This window comes from Mobula birostris, chromosome 8 (genome assembly GCF_030028105.1).
Source record: "Mobula birostris isolate sMobBir1 chromosome 8, sMobBir1.hap1, whole genome shotgun sequence".
NCBI lineage: Eukaryota > Metazoa > Chordata > Chondrichthyes > Myliobatiformes > Myliobatidae > Mobula > Mobula birostris.
Window position 1 is genome coordinate 73,830,719 of NC_092377.1, and position 19,446 is coordinate 73,850,164.

Genomic DNA, 19,446 nt, shown 5'->3' on the forward strand with positions numbered 1-19,446 from the left:
ATAAATCTTTCTCACAGAGGCAGGAAGTACTGTTTAGTGTACTGCAGAGATTAGTATATAAGTCACAACTGTTTATAATATACTACAATGGTTTAGATGAAGGAACCAAATGTAATAATTCAAAGTTGCTGAAGACACCAGTCCAAGTGAAATTCCGAATTGTGAGTTGGAAGCATCAGAAGTGATTGAGAGACATTGAGCAAGTGGGCAAAAACATGGCAGATGCAGTGCAATGTGGGTAAATGTGATGTTTTCCACTTTCAATAAAAAACAAGAAAGGCAACATATTATTTTAGCGGTGTTAGTTTGAGAAGCATTGCTTTATAAATGGACTTGGATGTCCTTGTCCAGTGTCAATGAAAGTAAATATACAGGTGCAGCAAACAGTTAAGGTAGCAAATGTTACTTTGGTTTTCATAGCAAGAGGATTCAAGTACAGGAGGAAGGGTATCTTGCTATAATTATGTGGGGTCTTGAGTAAGACTGCACTTGGGAAAATGCATGAAGCTTTGGATTCATAACCAAAGAAAGAATATACTGTTGAAGAGGGCATGCAGTGAAGATGCACCAGAATGGTGGTATTGCTGTATGGGGAGAAAGCTGGTCAACATCACCTGGCAACAAGCATAAGGCACAAGTTAGAAGTCCGATGGGACTACTTTCTTCTTGCTTGGATAACTGCAGCTAATACTCAAGAAGCTCAAAGGACAAAGCAGTTGACTTAAATGGTGCCTAAATATGCATTGCTCCAGCTGTTGGAACACAGCAATCACAATGTTTACCATCAAGACAAGGCTTTGCATTTGTTCACTCAGGGCACTCCAACAACACTCCCAATCCTGTAACCTCTATCACCTAGGAAAAGGCATCATCCATACGGGAACATACCAATCCACAATACTCTGTCCGAGTCACACACTATCCTGACTTGGAAATACATTGGCAATCTTCATCATTGCTGGGTCTATATATGAAATTCTTTACCCATTAGGACCAGAAGAGTATACTAGCCAGTAGGACTACAACAGTTCAATATAAAAGGACGTCACCAATTCTTCAAGGGCAATTAAGGGTGGGTAATAAATGTTGTCTGTACCACAACCTGAACATTTTTATATAAAGTGGGGTTTGGATTCTTCAACCTATTATAAACCTTATCCTCAAAACTGCTGTATGAAATTTGAAACAAAGCTATTGCCCAAAGTTATAAAGCTTAAAAATTTGAAGTATACAGTTTAGCTTTGGTTAAATTAAATTCTCTTCAGGTACTGATCAGTATCTCTAAAAATAATGATTATTCTCCTCGTAGAGCTTGTAATATGACTGTATATTTCCTACCAGTTTACTGGTGTCATTGCCATCTATCCTCTGTTTTAGTTCCAAAGAATTTGAACTTAGATCATTTCCCAAAGTTGTGTTGAGCTTCGGCATCTTATACCCTGAAAGAAATTTGAAACAAAGTTAAGTTAGAATCATCAAACTAGTAAGACATTATTAAAACTTAATTTTAAATCTTATTATCACCTCTGAATCAGAAGATTATGGGATCAAATCCCATTAGAGATGCGCTGACACTCTCAGAGCAATTCCAATCGAGTCCTACATTGTCAAGTGTGGCATCTTTTGAATGAAATGTTAATCCAGGGCCCTGGCTTCTCCTGAGGTGAAGTCAGTTAAAAGATCAGCACAACATCATGAGGTGAAGACCCTATACTGTTCTGTAATCTTCTATGTTCATAAATATAAATTAGTTCACACTCTACAGAAATTAGTATTGGTCAAGTCAGGTAATATTTCTGGAGATTTGAATTTCATTAATCTATTCATTTTTTTAATTAGAGACTTTCAAAATTGGAAAGTAATCTCAAGACCCTTTATTGTTATAGACACAAGAGAACTGCAGATGCTGGAAATCTTGAGCAACACACACAAAATGCTGGAGGAACTCAGCAGATTAGGCAGCATCTATGGAGGGGAATAAACAGTCAACATTTTGGGCCTGACCTGAAATGCAACCTGCTTACTTCCCTCCATAGATGTTGTCTAACCTGCTGAGTTCCTCCAGCATTTTGTGTGTGTCTGTGTGTACGTACTTCAATGTCTTTCCCTGGTATATTATCAAAATGGATCCCAAACCGAGCTGATGTGCTCGGGTTGGCTTTATGGTGCCTTCCCCACCATACACAGCAGAATATTCCATTTCTTTAGTAATGAGGATATGTAAATATGTATATGTTGTTTGATTACTCTATTTAATGTAGATACTTCTGTTTGTTTTGTAGGATGATTATAACTACATTGTGGGGTACATCATGTTCTAATTGAGTTGGTAATTAAAGATGGAACGTCCAAGTGCCAAATAAAAGGAGCTCATCACCCTCAGTATGAGAGAGAGAGAGAGATCAGGGCTGCCAGGTGTTCACACTAGACAAGAATAATATGGAGCTATTATTGTGTTCTCTTGTAGATATCTTTTCATGAATATTGGCAGTTCTCTTTTCACTAATTTTAGTAAGTTCAATTTTTGATGCACCTAATAAACACCCTTGCACTAAAGTGCTAAGCAACTCCATTTTTTCTTTGGTCATAACCACGTATCTAACAGTGTTACACTGTATTGTTAAATGTTTCTTCAGTAACAGGAGCGCAATGTAAATGTAAACTGCATTTACAATTGTACATTAATTTAGGTTGACACTTCACTGTGGCAGGAAAGGAACAATTGCCTTTCAGATTTAATCAGAGCTCTGGCTGCCTTGTTCAGTAACATCGCAATTGGAAGAAGTGCACTGAGTTGTCATGGTATCCTGGCCAAGATTCTCTGCTCAGTCAATACCACCAAGATTCCCTGATATAGTTTTCCATTTAGTATTTGCAGAAATATGCCACGCACAATTTGAGTCCTTGCATTTGCCGAAAAGAATAACAATACTGGCAACTCAAATATAGCAGAGGGTTCTATCATCATTTTCAAAATCTTGCTGTAGACATATTACCTAGAGGCTGTTATTGTGCTATCATTTCTAAAAAGGAAGGGGTAGACTGCAATTACAGGCCAATCAGTTTAACCTTGGTAGAGAGAAAATTATTAGAAGGAAACTGAAGGAAAGAAAGGCATGACCAAATGGAAGCTGATAAGATGCATTTGTTACAGGAAAGTCATCTTGCTTAATCAGACTGACCTTTTAAGAAGATAACTAAGAGTGACTGATGTCTTCTGCATGGATTGTCAGAAGGATTTTGAAGAAGTCAGACACATGGCAAGAGACCATGAGTCCAAAGGAGAGCAATACACAGTAGCAGCTGGCTTATAGTTGGCAAGGGGACAATGCCATAGGTGATTTTTCTGCTACTGCCACGGCTGGAAACTGAGACATGTAGAAATACCAAGGTCAGAATCAGGTTTAATATCACCAAAATTTATTGTTATTGAGCAATACATTGCAATACTTAATAATAAAAGTTGTAAATTACAGTAGATACATATATAAAGATGTTAAATTAAATAACGTGTAAAAAGGGAAAAAGGAAGTCATATGCATGGGTTCAATGTCCATTCATAAATCGAATGGCAAAGTAGAAGAAGCCATCCCTGAAATGTTGAATTTGTGCCTTCAGGCTCATGTATCTCCTTCCTGATGGCAGCAATGAGAAGAGGGCATGTCCCAGGAGATAGGGGTCCCTAATGATGGATGCCATCACTTACAGGCATCACTCCTTAAGGTTGTTCTGGATGCTGGGAGGCTAATGTCCATGATGGAGCTGACTGAGTTTACAACTTTCCACAGCTTATTTCAATCCAGTGTAGTGCCTCCTCCATACCAGTGATACAACCAGTTAGAGTGCTCACCATGGTACATCTATAGAAATTTGCGAGTGTCTTTGGTGACATACAAATCTCCTCACACTCTCTAATGAAATATAGACACTGCTTTGTGTTCTTTGTAACTACATTGATATGTTGGGCCCAGGATAGATCCTCAGAGATGCTGGCACTCAGAAACTTGAAATTGCTCACCCTCTATGAAAACTAGTATGTGTTCCTTCATCTAAATCTTTCAGAAGTCCACAATCAATTCTTTGATCTTACTGTCACTGAGCGCAAGGTTGTTGCTGCAATACCACTCAACTTGCTGATCTATCTCGCTACGGTATGCTTTCTCGTCACCATCTGAAATTCTGTCACCAATAGTTGTGTTGTCAGCAAATTTATAGATTGTATTTGAGATATGCCCAGACACACAGTTATGGGAGCAGTGGGCTGAGTACACATCCTTGAGGTGCACCAATGTTGACTATCAGTGTGGAGGAGATGTTATTACTGATTCACATACTGTGGTCTTCCAGTGAGGAAGTCAAGATTCCAGTTGCAAAGGGAGGTACAGAGGCCCAGGTTATGGAGCTTTTTAATCAGAACTGTTGGATGGATTATGTTAAACACAGGGCTGTAGTCAATAAACAACATCCTGACATAAGTATTAATATTGTCCAGCCGATCCAAGGCCATACGAAGAGCCAACGAGATTGCAGCTGCTGCAGACCTATTGTGACGATAGGTAAATTGCAGTGAATCCAGTTTTTTGCTTTGATAGGAGTTTATATCCTACCGTAATCAACTTCTCAAAGCACTTGATCACTGTAGTTGTATGTGTTACTGGATGACAGTCATTAAGGCAGCTCACCCTGCTCTTCTTGAGCACTGTATAATTGTTGCCATTTCAAAGCAGGTAGAAACTTCAACTGTAACAATGGGAGACAGAAAACGTCTTTGAACACACCTGCTAATTGATTGGCCGAGGTTTACAGAGCCCTACCAGATGTACCATTGAGGCCTGTCACCTTGCGAAGATTCACCCTCTTGAAAGACTTTCTGACATTGGCCTCTGAGACAGAGATCACAGGGTCACTGGTTGCTGCAGATATCCTCATAGCTGTAGTTTGAATCTCTCTTTCAAAGTGTGCATAAAAGGCATTGATTTACAGTAGTTTGGGGAGTGAAGTGTCACTGCAATTCATGATGCTAGGTTTCACTTTATAGGAAACAATGGCCTGCCATCAGCCAGAGTTGACATGCATCCAATTCTACCTCTAACTTCAATTGGAATTGTCTTTTTGCTCTTGAGATAGCCCTCCATAGATAGCACCTGGCCTTCTTATATTGTTCTGGATCACCAGACTTGAATGCCACAGATCTGGGCCCCAGCAAACTACAGATCTCCTGGTTCATCAACAGCTTTTGATTCAGGTGTGCATGGTATATTCTTGCAGGCAGACACTTATCCACACAGATTTAAATGAAGTCTATGACAACTGTGGCATATTCATTCAGACTTGAAGATGAATCCCTGAATACTGTCCAGTCCACCGACTCAAAGCAGTCCTATAAGCACTCCTCTGTCCCCCTTGCCCACACCTTCTTGGTCCTCACCACTGGTGCTGCAGTCTTCAGTCTCTGCCTATATTCAAGAGGTAGAAGCACAGCAGGTGATCAGACTTTCCAAAGTGTGGGTGTGGAATGGCACATTAAGCGTTCTTGGCCATAGTATAACAGTGATTCAGTGTGTTGGCTCCTCTGGTTCCACAAGTGATATGTTTGTGATAATTATTTAGAGACTTTTTCAAGCTGCCCTGGTTAAAATTCCCCAAGATGATGGGGAAGACATTAGGATGCACTGCTTCTTTCCTGCTGATTATGTCACTCAGTTCGTCCAGAGGGCCTGTTTGACATGGGCCTGAGGTGGGATGTAGACCGCTACAATAATGATGACTGAAAACCCCCGCAGCAGATAAAATGGACGTCACTTGATCACCAAATGTTCCAGGTTGGGTGAGCAAGACTGGGACAGAACCACCACATTTGTGCACCACGAGGACCTCCTCCTCCTTTGCCTTTGAAAGACTTAGCATTCCTATTGTGGCAGTGAATTGTGAAGCCAGCAAGCTGCATTGCTGTGTCCAGAATGGCTGGGTATAGCCAAGATTTGGTGAAGTTAAAAAACGCAACAGTCCCTGATCTCCCTCTAGTATAGCTATCTTGCTTTGAGGTCTTCAATTTTATTTTCCAAAGACTATGTTTGCCAGCTGAATAGATGGTGGTGGAAGTCAGAACCCTCTTCTCCTCAAGTGAACTTCTAATCCAGCGTGGTATCCTCTCTTCTGCTGTCTTAAAGGGGAACAGCACTTGAGACCGGAGACTGCTGCTCACTGTATTGCCTATGGCTGTGCCTGTGGATTGTCTTAAACAGGAATATTTGAAGATTTCCATTGGAGCTGCTCAGATGAGTTGTCTTCTTTATCACACCACCGTAAACTTGGTGCTAGGTTCGGTAGGTGGGCAAGAAGATATGCCCCATTATACTGTGCATAACAAAATTTTGAACAGCATGCCTTAAATGTTTCCTACATGGGGAAATATGTTGGAAGTTCAAAGTAAATATGTTATCAAAATACATATGTCACCATATACAACCCTGAGATTCATTTTCTTGCGGGCATTCACAGTAAATACAAGACGGACAAACAACCAATGCGCTGAAGAAGACAAATTGTGCAAATCCAAAACAAGAGAGAAAAGCATTGAGTGAGTTGTAGACTCCTTAAAAGTGAGTAGACAGGTGTGGGAACAGTTCAGTGATGGGGTTGAGTGAAACTGAGTGAAATAGTCCCCTCTGGTTCAAGAGCCTGATGATTGTGAGGTAACAACTGTTCCTGAATTTAGTGGTGTGGGCTCTGAAGCTCCTGTACCACCTTCCCAATGGCAGCAGCAAGAAGAGAGCATGACCTGGATGGTGGGGGTCCTCGATAACAGATGCTGTTTTACTGTGACAGCACTCCATGTAGGTGTGCTCAATGATGGGGAGGGCTTTACTCACGATGAACTGGGCTGTATCCACTACTCTTTGTTGGCTTTTCCACTCAAGGGCATTGGTTTTTCCATACCAGGCCATGCTGCAACCAGTCAATATAGAGTACTCTCCACAGCAAATCTATAGAAGGTTGTCAAAGTTTTAGCTGACATACCCAATCTTCACAAACTTCTGTGAGGCAGTAGAGGCAGTGAGAAAGTAGAGTCACTGCTGTGCTTTCTTCCTAATGAACGTTACGTGCAGGACCCCGGACAGATCCTCTGATATGACAACATTGGGGAATTTAAAGTTGTTGACCCTCTCCATCTCCGAACCCCTGATGAGGACTGGCTCACAGACCTCCAATTTCCTCTTCCTGAAGTCAGTAATCAGCTCCTTGGTCTTGATAACATTGAGTGAGAGTTCATTGTTATGGCACCACTCTGCCAGATTTTCAGTCTTCCTCCTCTATGCTGATTTGTCACCACCTTTGATTTGGTCAATGGCAGTCATGTCATCAGTTAACTGAAACATGGCATTGAAGCTGCGCTTAATCTCATAGTCATTTGTATACACTGAATAGAGGAGGAGACTAAACATACAGCTTTCTAGTGTACCTGAGCTGATGGAGATTGTAGAGATGCTGTTGTCAGTACAACTAACTGGGTCTAAAAGTGAAGAAACTGAGAGTCAGTTGCACAAAGAAGTATTGAGGCCTAGGTCTTAAAGGTTGTTGATTAGTTTGAGGTGTGATAGTATTGAATGCCAAGCTGTAGTCAATGAAGAGCATCCTGATATATGTATGTTCATTGTCCAGATATTCCAGATTGAATAAAGAAGCAATGAAATGGCATCTGCTGTAGACTTGCTGCAAAGGTAGGCAAATTGGAACAGATTCAAGCTGCTTCTCAGGCAGGAGTTAATGTTTTATCACCCAACTTCTCAAAGCACTTTATCACAGTGGATATAAGTGCTACTTGACAATAGTCATTAAGGCAGGTTACTACGTTCTTCACTCCGCCTCTTCCTTCCCAAAATCTATGTCACCAGGATTTAATGCATCGAGCTACAACAATTTCTGTCTTATAAAGCTCATGATCACCACTGATGCCAATTTACATATTACACTCCAGCTGAGTTAAATTTACCAAAATCTATATACTCGTTGAAAGGCATGAAATGAAACACAAGCAAAAGGCCAAATTCATCCTTGATCTTTATAATTCAGTAGTCATGCATCACCAGCTGCCCTGTTTTTCGTGACATTTCAGAAGTCCCTTCATCTCCCTGTAAAATCATTTTTAATTGTAGCTGTTTCCTTTATAGTCCTTTGTAATCAGAATAGATTATTCTCCATTTAAAAAGGTGATGACTGATACAACATTGAATGCTTTGCCTACATGTTGCACTCCACCTGTATGTTTCTCCACAGAGATTACTTTGTGGTCAAGTTGATCTGACTTCCAAAAGGAACATTGAGTAGATTCATGAGGATGGCCTCAAAATAGTAAAGAATGTATTAGAATATTTATATTATAGGGAAATTGCCCTGATATTCGCACAGGCAGCTCAGAATAATAAACAGGTATGAGAGATGCAACTAAATGACAAAACCAGTTTAAAGAACTCATGGGGATCCCATTCTGTACTTGTAAGTTTGCACTGATTCCTTGTAAAGCAACATTACTGTAAAGTTACATCCTCATTTGCAATCCATTAATGGCCTCACCAACCCAACCCCTATCTCTAACTGTATCTCCTTGAAGATCTATGTATCCACTCCAAAAGGGCAAATTGTTATGCTTAACACTTGTGTGTTCATCTGCCTGTAAGCTGATCTGCAATTGAAACAATGCACAATTATCATAACAAACTTACAGAAAACAGAATGATTCCAAAAATATATTACCCTATGCCTGTCCTGCTACAAGGATCACATACATTATTCTTCTTTGGCCCACCCTTTCTGAGTACATTGAGATTTAACTGCCACCAGAAGGTGGATGTGTCTTCACCACAGAAACTTGTGATCTTTCAGTCATCATTCATTCATTCAATGCAACCACTAAACACTCATTTCCACCTGCACGGTAGGAAATGAGAGTCATACAGCCCAGGCTCTCCAATGTGCTCAGCAGTTTATCCTTTTCCACTAAAGCACCCTGTATTAAGAGTGGAATTGCACATGCTTTTCTTAACAAATACTAGGTACTCCTTCCCTATTGATTTCCTCTTCTAATTGAGGCTCCCTCTCCTCATCCAAACAGAAAATCTCAAAAATCCAAGCAATTTACAAACTTTGAGGAAATTTGAAATGAGGTTTAGCAATGGCAAAGAAACTGCATGAATATGAAGCATAGGTGTATATGTTATTAAACAGTTAACTTAAAATCATTGTCTAGTACATCATTACTTTGAATTTTAAGATCACAGCATATGGAAGAACTTACCCCACTGGCCTGCCATGTGGACTCTTCCCAGAGAAACAGACATCTGAGGAAGAATCAAAGCACTCCCACCGATATATGATGTTGGTAGAAGTATTTTGTCCTCTGTGGTGTGCAGTGAGCAGGTCTTTGCAGTTCTGCTACTCCGCTCCATCCTTGTAAACACTGGAGAGCTCTGAAGACACCTACTGATTTGGAAATGCATTAACATTAGGGGAGCAATTAGACAAACATCTTTGCTAACAAATGGATGTCATGGAGAAAGTGAATTTGCAATTCTTCTAAAAAGTGACGAAATTTGATGACCTCCATCATCTGGTACCTCACTTGTTTCCAGAAGACTTACTGTTTTAAGACGAAGAGTCCAAGCTCAAAGTGATTACCAATCCATTCACTGAAGCATATGAAATAATGTGTTTTATATTTAACTGCCACAGATTAAGTATCTTCTACCGACCTGCCTGACCGAATCACACTATGCTCTGACAATGGGAAATGGACTACTTCTTTGCAAAGTCATCATTGCCATCATTTGAATGAGGATAAGGATACTTGAAGTCAATATCTCAGACTCTGCACAAAACTCATGGTGTACACAATAGCAGTAATCACTGCCTTCTGCTTCTCATACCTGTACAATTCACAGAAGTACCTCAAAGTATAAGCTAAATAACACTTTTTTTTTTGCAGCTACTATTGAACAAGAGTTACAGAAGCCTGACATCCCACATCACCAGATTCAAAAACAGCTACCTCCCTTCAACCATTTGATTCTTGAACCAACTGGCCAAACCTCCATAACTACTATTTAGCAACACTGTGCACTTTGGGCATTTTGCAATAACATGGACTACTTTTTTTTGTTATGAATGTTTCTACTTGTAAAAAGTTGTATATATTTATGTTTCTTGTGAATGATGCTTATATCATACCAAGTGCCTATGATGCTACTAGAAGTAAGATTTTTATTGGACTTGTGCATACACGTACTTGTGTGTATGACAATAAACTCAACTTTCCTTTGACTTTGACTAATGCTGTCTCTTCAAAATCCTATAAATCCACTGGAAGGACTAGAAGACTAATGCCAGCATCTTCCCCCAGACTAACATCCAAAGTACTGCCACAGTTCTACTCAGTTGGCTTAGTAGGGAATGATGTTCACATGCTGACACCAAACTCCCAAATCAAATGCTCTAAATGAATAACTCCCACAAATTATCTGCCAATGACATCTCAAGGTGGAGAAGGAGAATCTGGGATGGTGTTGAGGAGTCAGTAGGAAAGGTAAACTACTGCATAAATCGCCCATCCACCTGTCCCATCAGTCACTTCCTGCATCCCCCAGCTACCCTCCCTCTAATGCCTCTCACATTGACCTTATCAGCCACCTGAAAACCCACAAAACTGGATTGGAAATAAGTTGTCTTTGATCCCCAAGACCAGACAAAATAGAAGAAGGAGGAATGGTATCAGCTTAGAATGACATTATGGTTGGCACAAACGTCCAAAGCCAGAGGTCCATTCCTGTACTAGACTGTTCTACATTCTGTGAATGTGATACTGATGTTGTGTAATTAAATACATCTGAAATAAAAGGTAGGATATATTGATTGAATTAACTAAAATCTGAGGATAAAACCCAAAATAGGTAAGTGTTAGCAAAGTCTGTACTACCTATATTTAATAATTGATTAGAAAGGATGCACAGTCAGAGGACTGAGATTGTTAACCTATACCTACAGTATATTTAAGAAAGGATAAAGGCCACATTCATTGAGACATAATAAATGTGAGATAGTACTTGAAAGATATGACCCAATGTCAGATGAAGGTTCAGGTGGATACTGAAGTACAAGCACATACTTACAAGGATATGGCAGGGACTTGAGGACCTGAGTTATCAGGAAAGATTGCATAAGGTAGGACCTTTCCCCCCTGAAGCACAGGAGACTGAGGAGAGATTTGATAGTGGTATAAAAAACAATGAGTGTTACAGATAGGGAAAATGCAAGCAGGTTTTTTCCACTGAGATTGGGTGAGACTAGATCTAGGGATCATAGGTTAAGGATCAAAAGTGAAATATTTACGGGGAACCTGAGAGGGAAGTTTTCATTCATAGGGTGGTCCAAGTGTGGAATGAGCTGCCACCGGAAGTGGTGGATGTGGGTTCGACTGCAACATGAGGGACGTTTGGATAAGTATATGGATGGGTGGGGTAGGGAGGGCTACGGTCCCGGTGTGAGTTGATGGAACAAGACAAAGTAAAAGTTTGGTTTGGACTAAATTCGCCGAAGGACCTGTTTATTTGCTGTAGTGCTATATGACTATATTTTAGTTTCAGTTTGCAGTCATAGTCACGGTCCTTACAAAAATGTTTAAAAAGTAATTAATAATTATGATTTTTATTTTCTGCCTTGCTGCCCATGAGGATTCTTCGAAGCGATTGGCAGCTAGGTTTGCTTGATGACATCACAGTTGTTGGATACCAAAGATTTCCCATTGTGACATTCAACAGCAACTTATAGCTGGGAAGGAAAAATCCACCCTGCAGGGATTGCTGGATCTTTGAAGGATTCTTTTACATCAGTATTGAGCAGAGTTGCTTTGATAGTGACTGAATTTTTTTCCCCAGGAACAGAGCATGCAGAAGCACCATTCAATATATATGGAATAATGAAAAAAGAACACATTGAAATCCTGAGTTAACAGCTGCGTAAGTCATGCAATAAAATATCATTTGGTTTTAACAAAACTTTATTCTTACTTCATTGCCAGATGCTGAGCTTTAATATTTCTTAGTTGTCTGGTGGGACTCCTTCTCCCAGATTGGGAAGGTTTCACACTCTGTAATGCAAACAGACTTTGCTATGAAAAGGAAAAGCAGCAGCATTCATATTGATGAAACCCCTGTGTGTCAGGAGGCCGGAGTACACTTTAGTGAAAATTAGTGTTCATTCTTCCTGGTACACTGAGAGAGAGGGCTTACCTTTGTAGTGATCATCAGCACACAGATACCAGGCTATACCGCTCCTGCTGTGCTGTGAATATTTAATCAAGTGAATCAGGAAAGGTGCTTTTACATTAATGCCATGTAAATGTACAGCTATTAGGATAATTACTTTTGCTCACATCTACCCTATTTCTAAGGAAGCTTTAAGGGCACAATCCACACCAGGCAGAAGATAATGATCCTGGAATGGAAAATAAAGAACTTATCTTCACCTGGTACTTGAAAAGCAAAAGACTGCAGGTGCTAGAAATCTCAAATTTAAAAGAAAATGTTCAAGATGCTCAAGAGCCAATCCAGTATTTGAAACAGGGCTAATGATTCAAGTTGATTACCTATCATCATTTTTCTCTCTATAGTTGTGGCCAGACCTACTGAGTAGCTCCTGCATTTCCTGCTTTGATCTTGTACAGTTCTTGTCCAACTCTGAGACTGTGATGGCTAATATCACTTGATGACTGACTATTCTCTACTAATTCACAATGAGCATCCAGTTTCACTAACTGCTTGTCAAACTATCAAGGTACATCAGGTTCAGGGAAAAATGTGGAGCTCAGTCAGTGAGATCTCATCTGTAAAATAGAACTGAATGGATCTTTTACTTGTCATGGTCACCCTTGGAACCCCATAGCTCATTAAGCTATTGACAGTGAACACACTGTAGTTCACGTCATCCTTTACCAACTGACAGTTACCAAATGTGCTACCAAAGACAAATACATTCCCATGCTAATTCTTACAGAAATCTTACTTATTCAATTGTCTGCTGAGCTCAACACAATTCAATTTGAAGCACAAATGTAATTTATAAAAAAATGAATTATCCTTATAATTTTATATTAAAAAACTGTATGAATTATTACCCTATTACATTATCCAATGGCATTTCCTCTTTCTTCTGTTGCAATCCTGTAACTATTACCCAAAGAATGATTACATCAGTATATTGTCTGTTCAAACTTAAATACAAGAGATTCTGCAGGTGTTTGAGATCCAGAGCAACACACACAAATGCTGGAGGAACTCAGCATGTCAGTAGCATCTATGGTTTAAATAAACAGTCGATATTTCATGCCGAGACGCTTCATCAGGGTTGGAAAGGAAGGGGAAGTAGCCTGAATAAGAAGGTGAGGGCCAGTGTCCCCTCTAAATTTGTAATGATCAGTGTGCGCAAAATTCTTGTGCTGTGCAATTTTTTGCCCAGTGACAACTATATGTGTGCACTGAATAACTTCTTCAACAAAAACAGTATAAATAAGACAGTTCTAAAATTTGTAGACAAATCATTGCAAACTCCACAGTCAACTCCATCTGCATCAGTAACTGGAAAAGGAGATGTGATTGTGTCTGATCATTGAATATACCTAACATGCCAACGAGGATGACAACCTTTTGTACGCAGTCTAAATTCACTAGAAGCAAAGATGTGCGCATGCGTACATGTGCATACCTAGAGGGAACATTGGTGAGGGGAGGGTAAGGAATACCAACTAGCAGGTAATAGGTGAAACCAGGTGAGGAGGAAGGTGGGTAGGTGGGTGAGAAGGGGAATTAGGTGATAAGCTTCTTCTCTTTAACCCATGGTTCACTCTCCTCTCCTATTAGACGCATCCGTCTTCAGCCCTTTACCTTTTCCAGCTATCACCTCCCAGCTTCTCACTTCATACCCCTGTCCCCCAACCACCCACCCTCCCCCTCAGCTGGTTTCACATATCACCCGCCGGCCTGTACAGGAGCCTGAAGACACACACTCGACATCTTAGGAACAGCTTCTTCCCCACTGCCATCAGATTTCTAAAACAATGAACCCATTACACTACCTCACAACTTTTACTTTTTTCTCCTCTCATTTTGCACTACATATTAAAGTATTTTAATACATATTTCTTATTGCAATTTATAGTTTTTATTATTACGTATTGCAATGTCCTGCTGCCGCAAAACAACAAGTTTCATGATATATGCCAGTGATATTAAACATGAGCAACACAACTCAAAGTTGCTGGTGAACGCAGCAGGCCAGGCAGTATCTCTAGGAAGAGGTACAGTCGACGTTTCGGGCCAAGACCCTTCGTCAGGACTCCGGCTGCGTTCACCAGCAACTTTGAGTTGTGTTGCTTGAATTTCCAGCATCTGCAGAATTCCTCGTGTTTGCGATATCAAACATGATTCTGATTTTGATTCCCTTCAAACTTTGTCATGAAAAATGGACCTTTTGACTGAAACTTTCATGGACATTAGCTTGGTAGCTTAACCCTAACAACAACCACCATTTACTAGGTGTTTTTACCATTGCAACAGCTCTCAAGATTCTTCACAAGGCCTTAACTAAGCAAAGTTTGGCATCTACCCATATTTGTAGATCCAGTAATAGATGATCAAAAGATCAGTCAATGAGTTAGGATTTGTGCAGTGTTTTAAGATAGAAAGAGACATTAAAGTCTGGACCAGGAACTTACCACTTACAGGAAAGGAAATAAATAATAAATTTAAATTATTCCTTTCTGGGTTGAGGAATTAATTCGTGTGGCATTAACATTTTTTCTTTTTGTATTGTGGTGAGTTTAATGTGCAAGTTCTTAAAAATAATAAGACTGAACTTGTATGGGGTAAACAGCAGGAGAGAAGAAATCCAGGTCTTTGCCTCTCTGATGCTAGTTACTTTGTTTTGTTGTTAATGTTGCTCTCTGTTTTACCTTTTACAGTTTCACAACTAAGACGATATATACTAATATTTTCAGTTATTTTTCAGTGTTTTATGTCAACAACACATACTGTACTCACTGTAACTACTAGGATTAAAAAGAGCTATATTATTTCTGTCTTCCGGTCTAATGATGAGTGAGTGATGAAACTGGCTTGCTGTATTTCAGGATGTGCACTGCAGGGAAATAGTTAAATGCTGACACAATCCTGTAATATTCCCTTTTGCATTCATCCCTCCCCACTAATCCGCTTTTGGTACTTATTCCTGCAGGTGGGCGAGATGGTACACCTGCCTCACCTCCATTCAAGGCTCCAAACAGTCCATCCAGGTGAGATAGCACTTCACCCGTGAATCTGCTGAGGCTGTCTATTGGTCCAGTGCTCCTGATGCAGCTTTCTCTACATTGGTGAGACCCATCATAAGTTAATAGACCAAAAGCAGAACTTACAGGTGACAAACATTTAAATTCCAATTCCTATTCCTGTTCAGACATGTTGTTCCATGGCCTCCTCTCGTGTCAAGATGAAGCCACCCTCAGGGTGGAGGAGCAACACCTTATATTCCATCTTGGTAGCCTCCAACCTGATGGCATGAATATTGGTTTCTCCTTCCAGTAAAAAAACAATTCTCTTCCCCCTCCCCTCTTTTGTTTACCACATTGGTCTCTTACCTCTCTTCACTTGCCTATCACCTCCTCAGGGTCCCCCAATCCTTCCCTTTCTCCTATGGTCCCCTCTCCTATCAGATTCCTTCCTCTCCAGCCTGTCACCTTTCCTATCCACCTGGCTTCACCTATCACCTTTCAGCAAGCCTCCTTCCCCTTCCCCCACCTTATTATTCTGTCATTTTCCCCCTTCCTTTCCAGTTCTGAGGAGGGTCTCAGCCCAAAACAGTGACTGTTTATTCATTTCCATGAATGATGCCTGACTTGCTGAGATCCTCCAGCATTTTGTGTATGTTGCTAGTAATAATTCAGATAGATTGCTTTTTATACATTCAGAGAGACAACTTTACAATCTACTTTGGAACCTTATGATGGCAGTAAAACAATTACATCTGTTCATTGGATGCATATCTACCATCTATTGATTCATCTGTGACTACAATAAAACACATGACTAGCTCAATCATGGAAGAATCATCAGTGCCCTTCTCTAGCTCATAATTTTCTGAGATCTCTTAGTTCCTCTAACATGCTCCCTAAATTATCCCCAGATTTAATCATTCTTGTCATCTCTGCCTTCAGTTGCCTACACCTTAACTCTAGAATTCTGCATTTAAAACTCTCTGACACTCTGTCCTCTTCAAATAACTCCTTAAAACTTAAAGCTGTGTTCCAAGGCATTGGTCTAATATTTCTTAGTGTTAAGCTTTCTTTGCAATAGCAGCATCTAAAACTCTCCCTGTTTTGTCATGGTTACTTGATAAATTAAGTGTTCATAAAGGCCTGAATTTTAATTATACACACTACTGTTGACTTTTGCAAGGTTTCTGGATGCTAGTTTTGGCCAATGATACAGTTGATAATTGATTTGCAGAATCTACGGTAGTTAGGTTTATTATTTTGAACAAGCTCAAATGTAGCTTTCTATCTCTGAGAAACACAGAGTTCAAAATTCAATAAGACATGAAGATGTGCTGTAAAAGCTTGTTAGGCTGTTATGTATTTATTTGCTTAGAGATAGAGTGTGGAATAGGCTTTTCCGGTGTATATGCCCAGCAACCCACTGATTCAAACCCAACTTAATCACAGGACAATTTACAAAGACCAATTAACCTACTGACTGGTGTGTCTTTGGATTGTGGGAGGAAATCGGAGCACCTGGAGGAAGCCCACATTAACCCGGGATGGAACATGCAAATTTGCTTACAGAGGACACTGGACTTGAACTCTGAACACCAACACCCTGAGCTGTAATGGTGTTGCACTAACTGCGACGTTACCACGGCACCCCCATAACATAACACTTGTAGTGTTATGCATCTATCTCAAAGATCTGAATGCTTATTACATTTTAAGTTATCAGCACATGGCAAGGATATGTAGCTTAAGAAGATCTGATATGTAACCAATCTGTATTCAGGAGCTGGTGACCACTGAACCCAAAACATAAAATACTCTGCAGATGCTGGGGACAAAGCAACACTCACAACATGCTGGAGGAACTCAGCAGGTCAGGCAGCATCCGTAGAAATCATCAGTCAACGTTTCGGGCCAGAATCCTTCATCAGGACTGAAGAGGGAAGGGGCAGAGGCCCTATGGCCCTATAAAGAAGGTGGGGGGGGGGCAGAGTGTGGGAAGGAGAAGGCTGGTAGGTTCCAGGTGAAAAACCAGTAAGGGGAAAGATAAAGGGGTGGGGGAGGGGAAGCAGGGAGGTGATAGGCAGGAAAGGTGAAGAAGGATTAGGGGAAAACACAATGGGTAGTAGAAGGAGGCAGAACCATGAGGGAGGTGATAGGCAGCTGGTGGAGGGGGCAGAGTGAAATAGGTATAGGCAAAAGGAGTGGGAGGGAATTACTGGAACCACTGAACCCAACTACTTCTGGAATTTGTTGTCAAGCCTGAAGAGTATTCACAATAGTTTAGACAACATTACAATTCACAGTCGCTGAACACAAGGTTCAGATGCAAAATGTGGACAAACAAGAAACAATGTGCATATTTTGAAGAGCCAGGAAATCTTGAAGAAAAAATGGAGGCGCCAGAAATAAGTTTACAAAGAGGTCAATGCACACAATGAACCCTGAGGATCTGCCGCAAAATATTTAATGACCATATATGTCTATTCAAGCTGTGTAATATAGACACCTCATCTGCACTGACACACTCGACTTTGGTGACATGACGAGAATCCTTGACAAGGATGGTTTGGATCCAATTGCTTGGATATCTGAAGCAAGGATCAAGACATGGTACCAAATTGGATCGAGAACTGAGCACAAAACAAACACTGGATGAAATCACTAGTAGGGCTTATGATTGAGCACCGAACCTCAGTTCAGGTGCTCTTTAAATACTCAATTCTTGATGCCCAAAACATGATTGCCAATTAGAGGGATGGTCCTGAATCTTTAAAGGGACCATGCCAGCTATCTTTACTTAAAGGATTTAGTGGGTCTAAACCCCGGAAGCTGGCATGGTTGGATGCGTGAGGTAACAGTCGAATATTTATAGGCATTTCTCACACTATACTTATACCTCCACTATGTAACTTTAGCAAATATGTGACACATGGAGAGAACACAATTAATAACAACTCTCCCTTGCTCTGTCAGAGCAAGACTGCTTGTAAAAATAAACACAGGAAATTCAGAAGATGCTGAAAATCCAAAGCAGGACACACAAAATACTGGAGGAACTCAACAAAGCAAGCAACATACATAGAAAAGAACAGTCAGCGCTTTGGGTCGAGACCCTTCTTCAGGGCTGGAACGTGAAGGTGAAGATACCAGAATAAAAAAAGATGGTGTGGGAGGCGTTAGCTAGTAGATGACAGGTGAAACCAGGCAGGTGGGAAAGGCAAAGGGCTGGAGAGAAAGGAATCTGATAGGAGTGGAGAGCATATCATAGGAGAAAGGGAAGGAGGAAGGCCACTAGGGGTAGCAGACATCCCACCTCTCCCAGAATTTCCGGGAGTCTCCCACATGTTGATAGTGGCTCCCTGATGCCCGCAAATTATATCCAATATCCCAGAAATCAATTTTTTTGAGACCGAGCAAGAGTGGGAGTGAGAGAAAGAGAGAGAGAGCACAAGGGAGAGCATGAGAGAGAGTGCGAGAGAGAGCGAGCGTGCAGAGAGGGAGAGAGAGAGAGAGAGAGCACCATGGCAGAGTGTTCCAAAAAAAAGAAAATATAAAACATACGTCACCCCAGACTACCCTAAAGTGTACCCCTGCCTAATAGGGGTCAAAAATAATGACAGTGTTGCTCACTGCACTGTTTGCAACAGTGACTTTTCTATTGCCCAAGGTGGGTTAAGACTGTAAAAGACATGTTGAGGTGAGTTTAACAGGTGTCATTCGTTCATTAGCATAGCTAACGTTATTTAAACTAGCTGGCTAGCTGCTAAAGAGCTACTCTACTGCAGAAATCCCACCTCTCCCGTTAGATCTGGGAGTCTCCCACAAATTGATGGTGCTACCTCCCTGAAATGAGCTTTTGCAGGGTGGGATGTCTGTGATAGGCAGGTGAGAAACCATCTGGTGCAAATTCTAGCCCATCTGAAAAGTTGCATACGATATCTGTGACTACAGGAAACAGTCCTGCTTCCTTGAGAGGAGGAGCCCATCCTCCCTGGCATGGAAGTGGTGGCTAGCTCCACGTCAACCCTTGTAAAACCAATCATGCCTCAACTTGCTAAGGTTCAGCCTCCAATGCAGCACAGATAGAAGCCACTTATTGTGCGATAGCTCGACTAGAAACTCTCATTTCCATT

General features: G+C 40.7%; 1 protein-coding gene across 5 annotated transcripts in view; it reads right to left on the bottom strand.

Moving 5' to 3' along the window:
* Window positions 1-19,446, bottom strand: part of LOC140202214 (uncharacterized) — a 245,481-nt gene that overhangs the window by 61,121 nt on the left and 164,914 nt on the right. For all 5 annotated transcript variants that reach the window (XM_072267081.1, XM_072267080.1, XM_072267082.1 and 2 more), the window contains 3 exons: window positions 12,060-12,139; window positions 9,296-9,480; window positions 1,339-1,439 (listed from right to left, as the gene is read on the bottom strand). In XM_072267081.1, coding sequence (XP_072123182.1) covers window positions 1,339-1,439; window positions 9,296-9,480; window positions 12,060-12,139 — 366 coding nt within the window. The remainder of the gene's footprint in view (window positions 1-1,338; window positions 1,440-9,295; window positions 9,481-12,059; window positions 12,140-19,446) is intronic.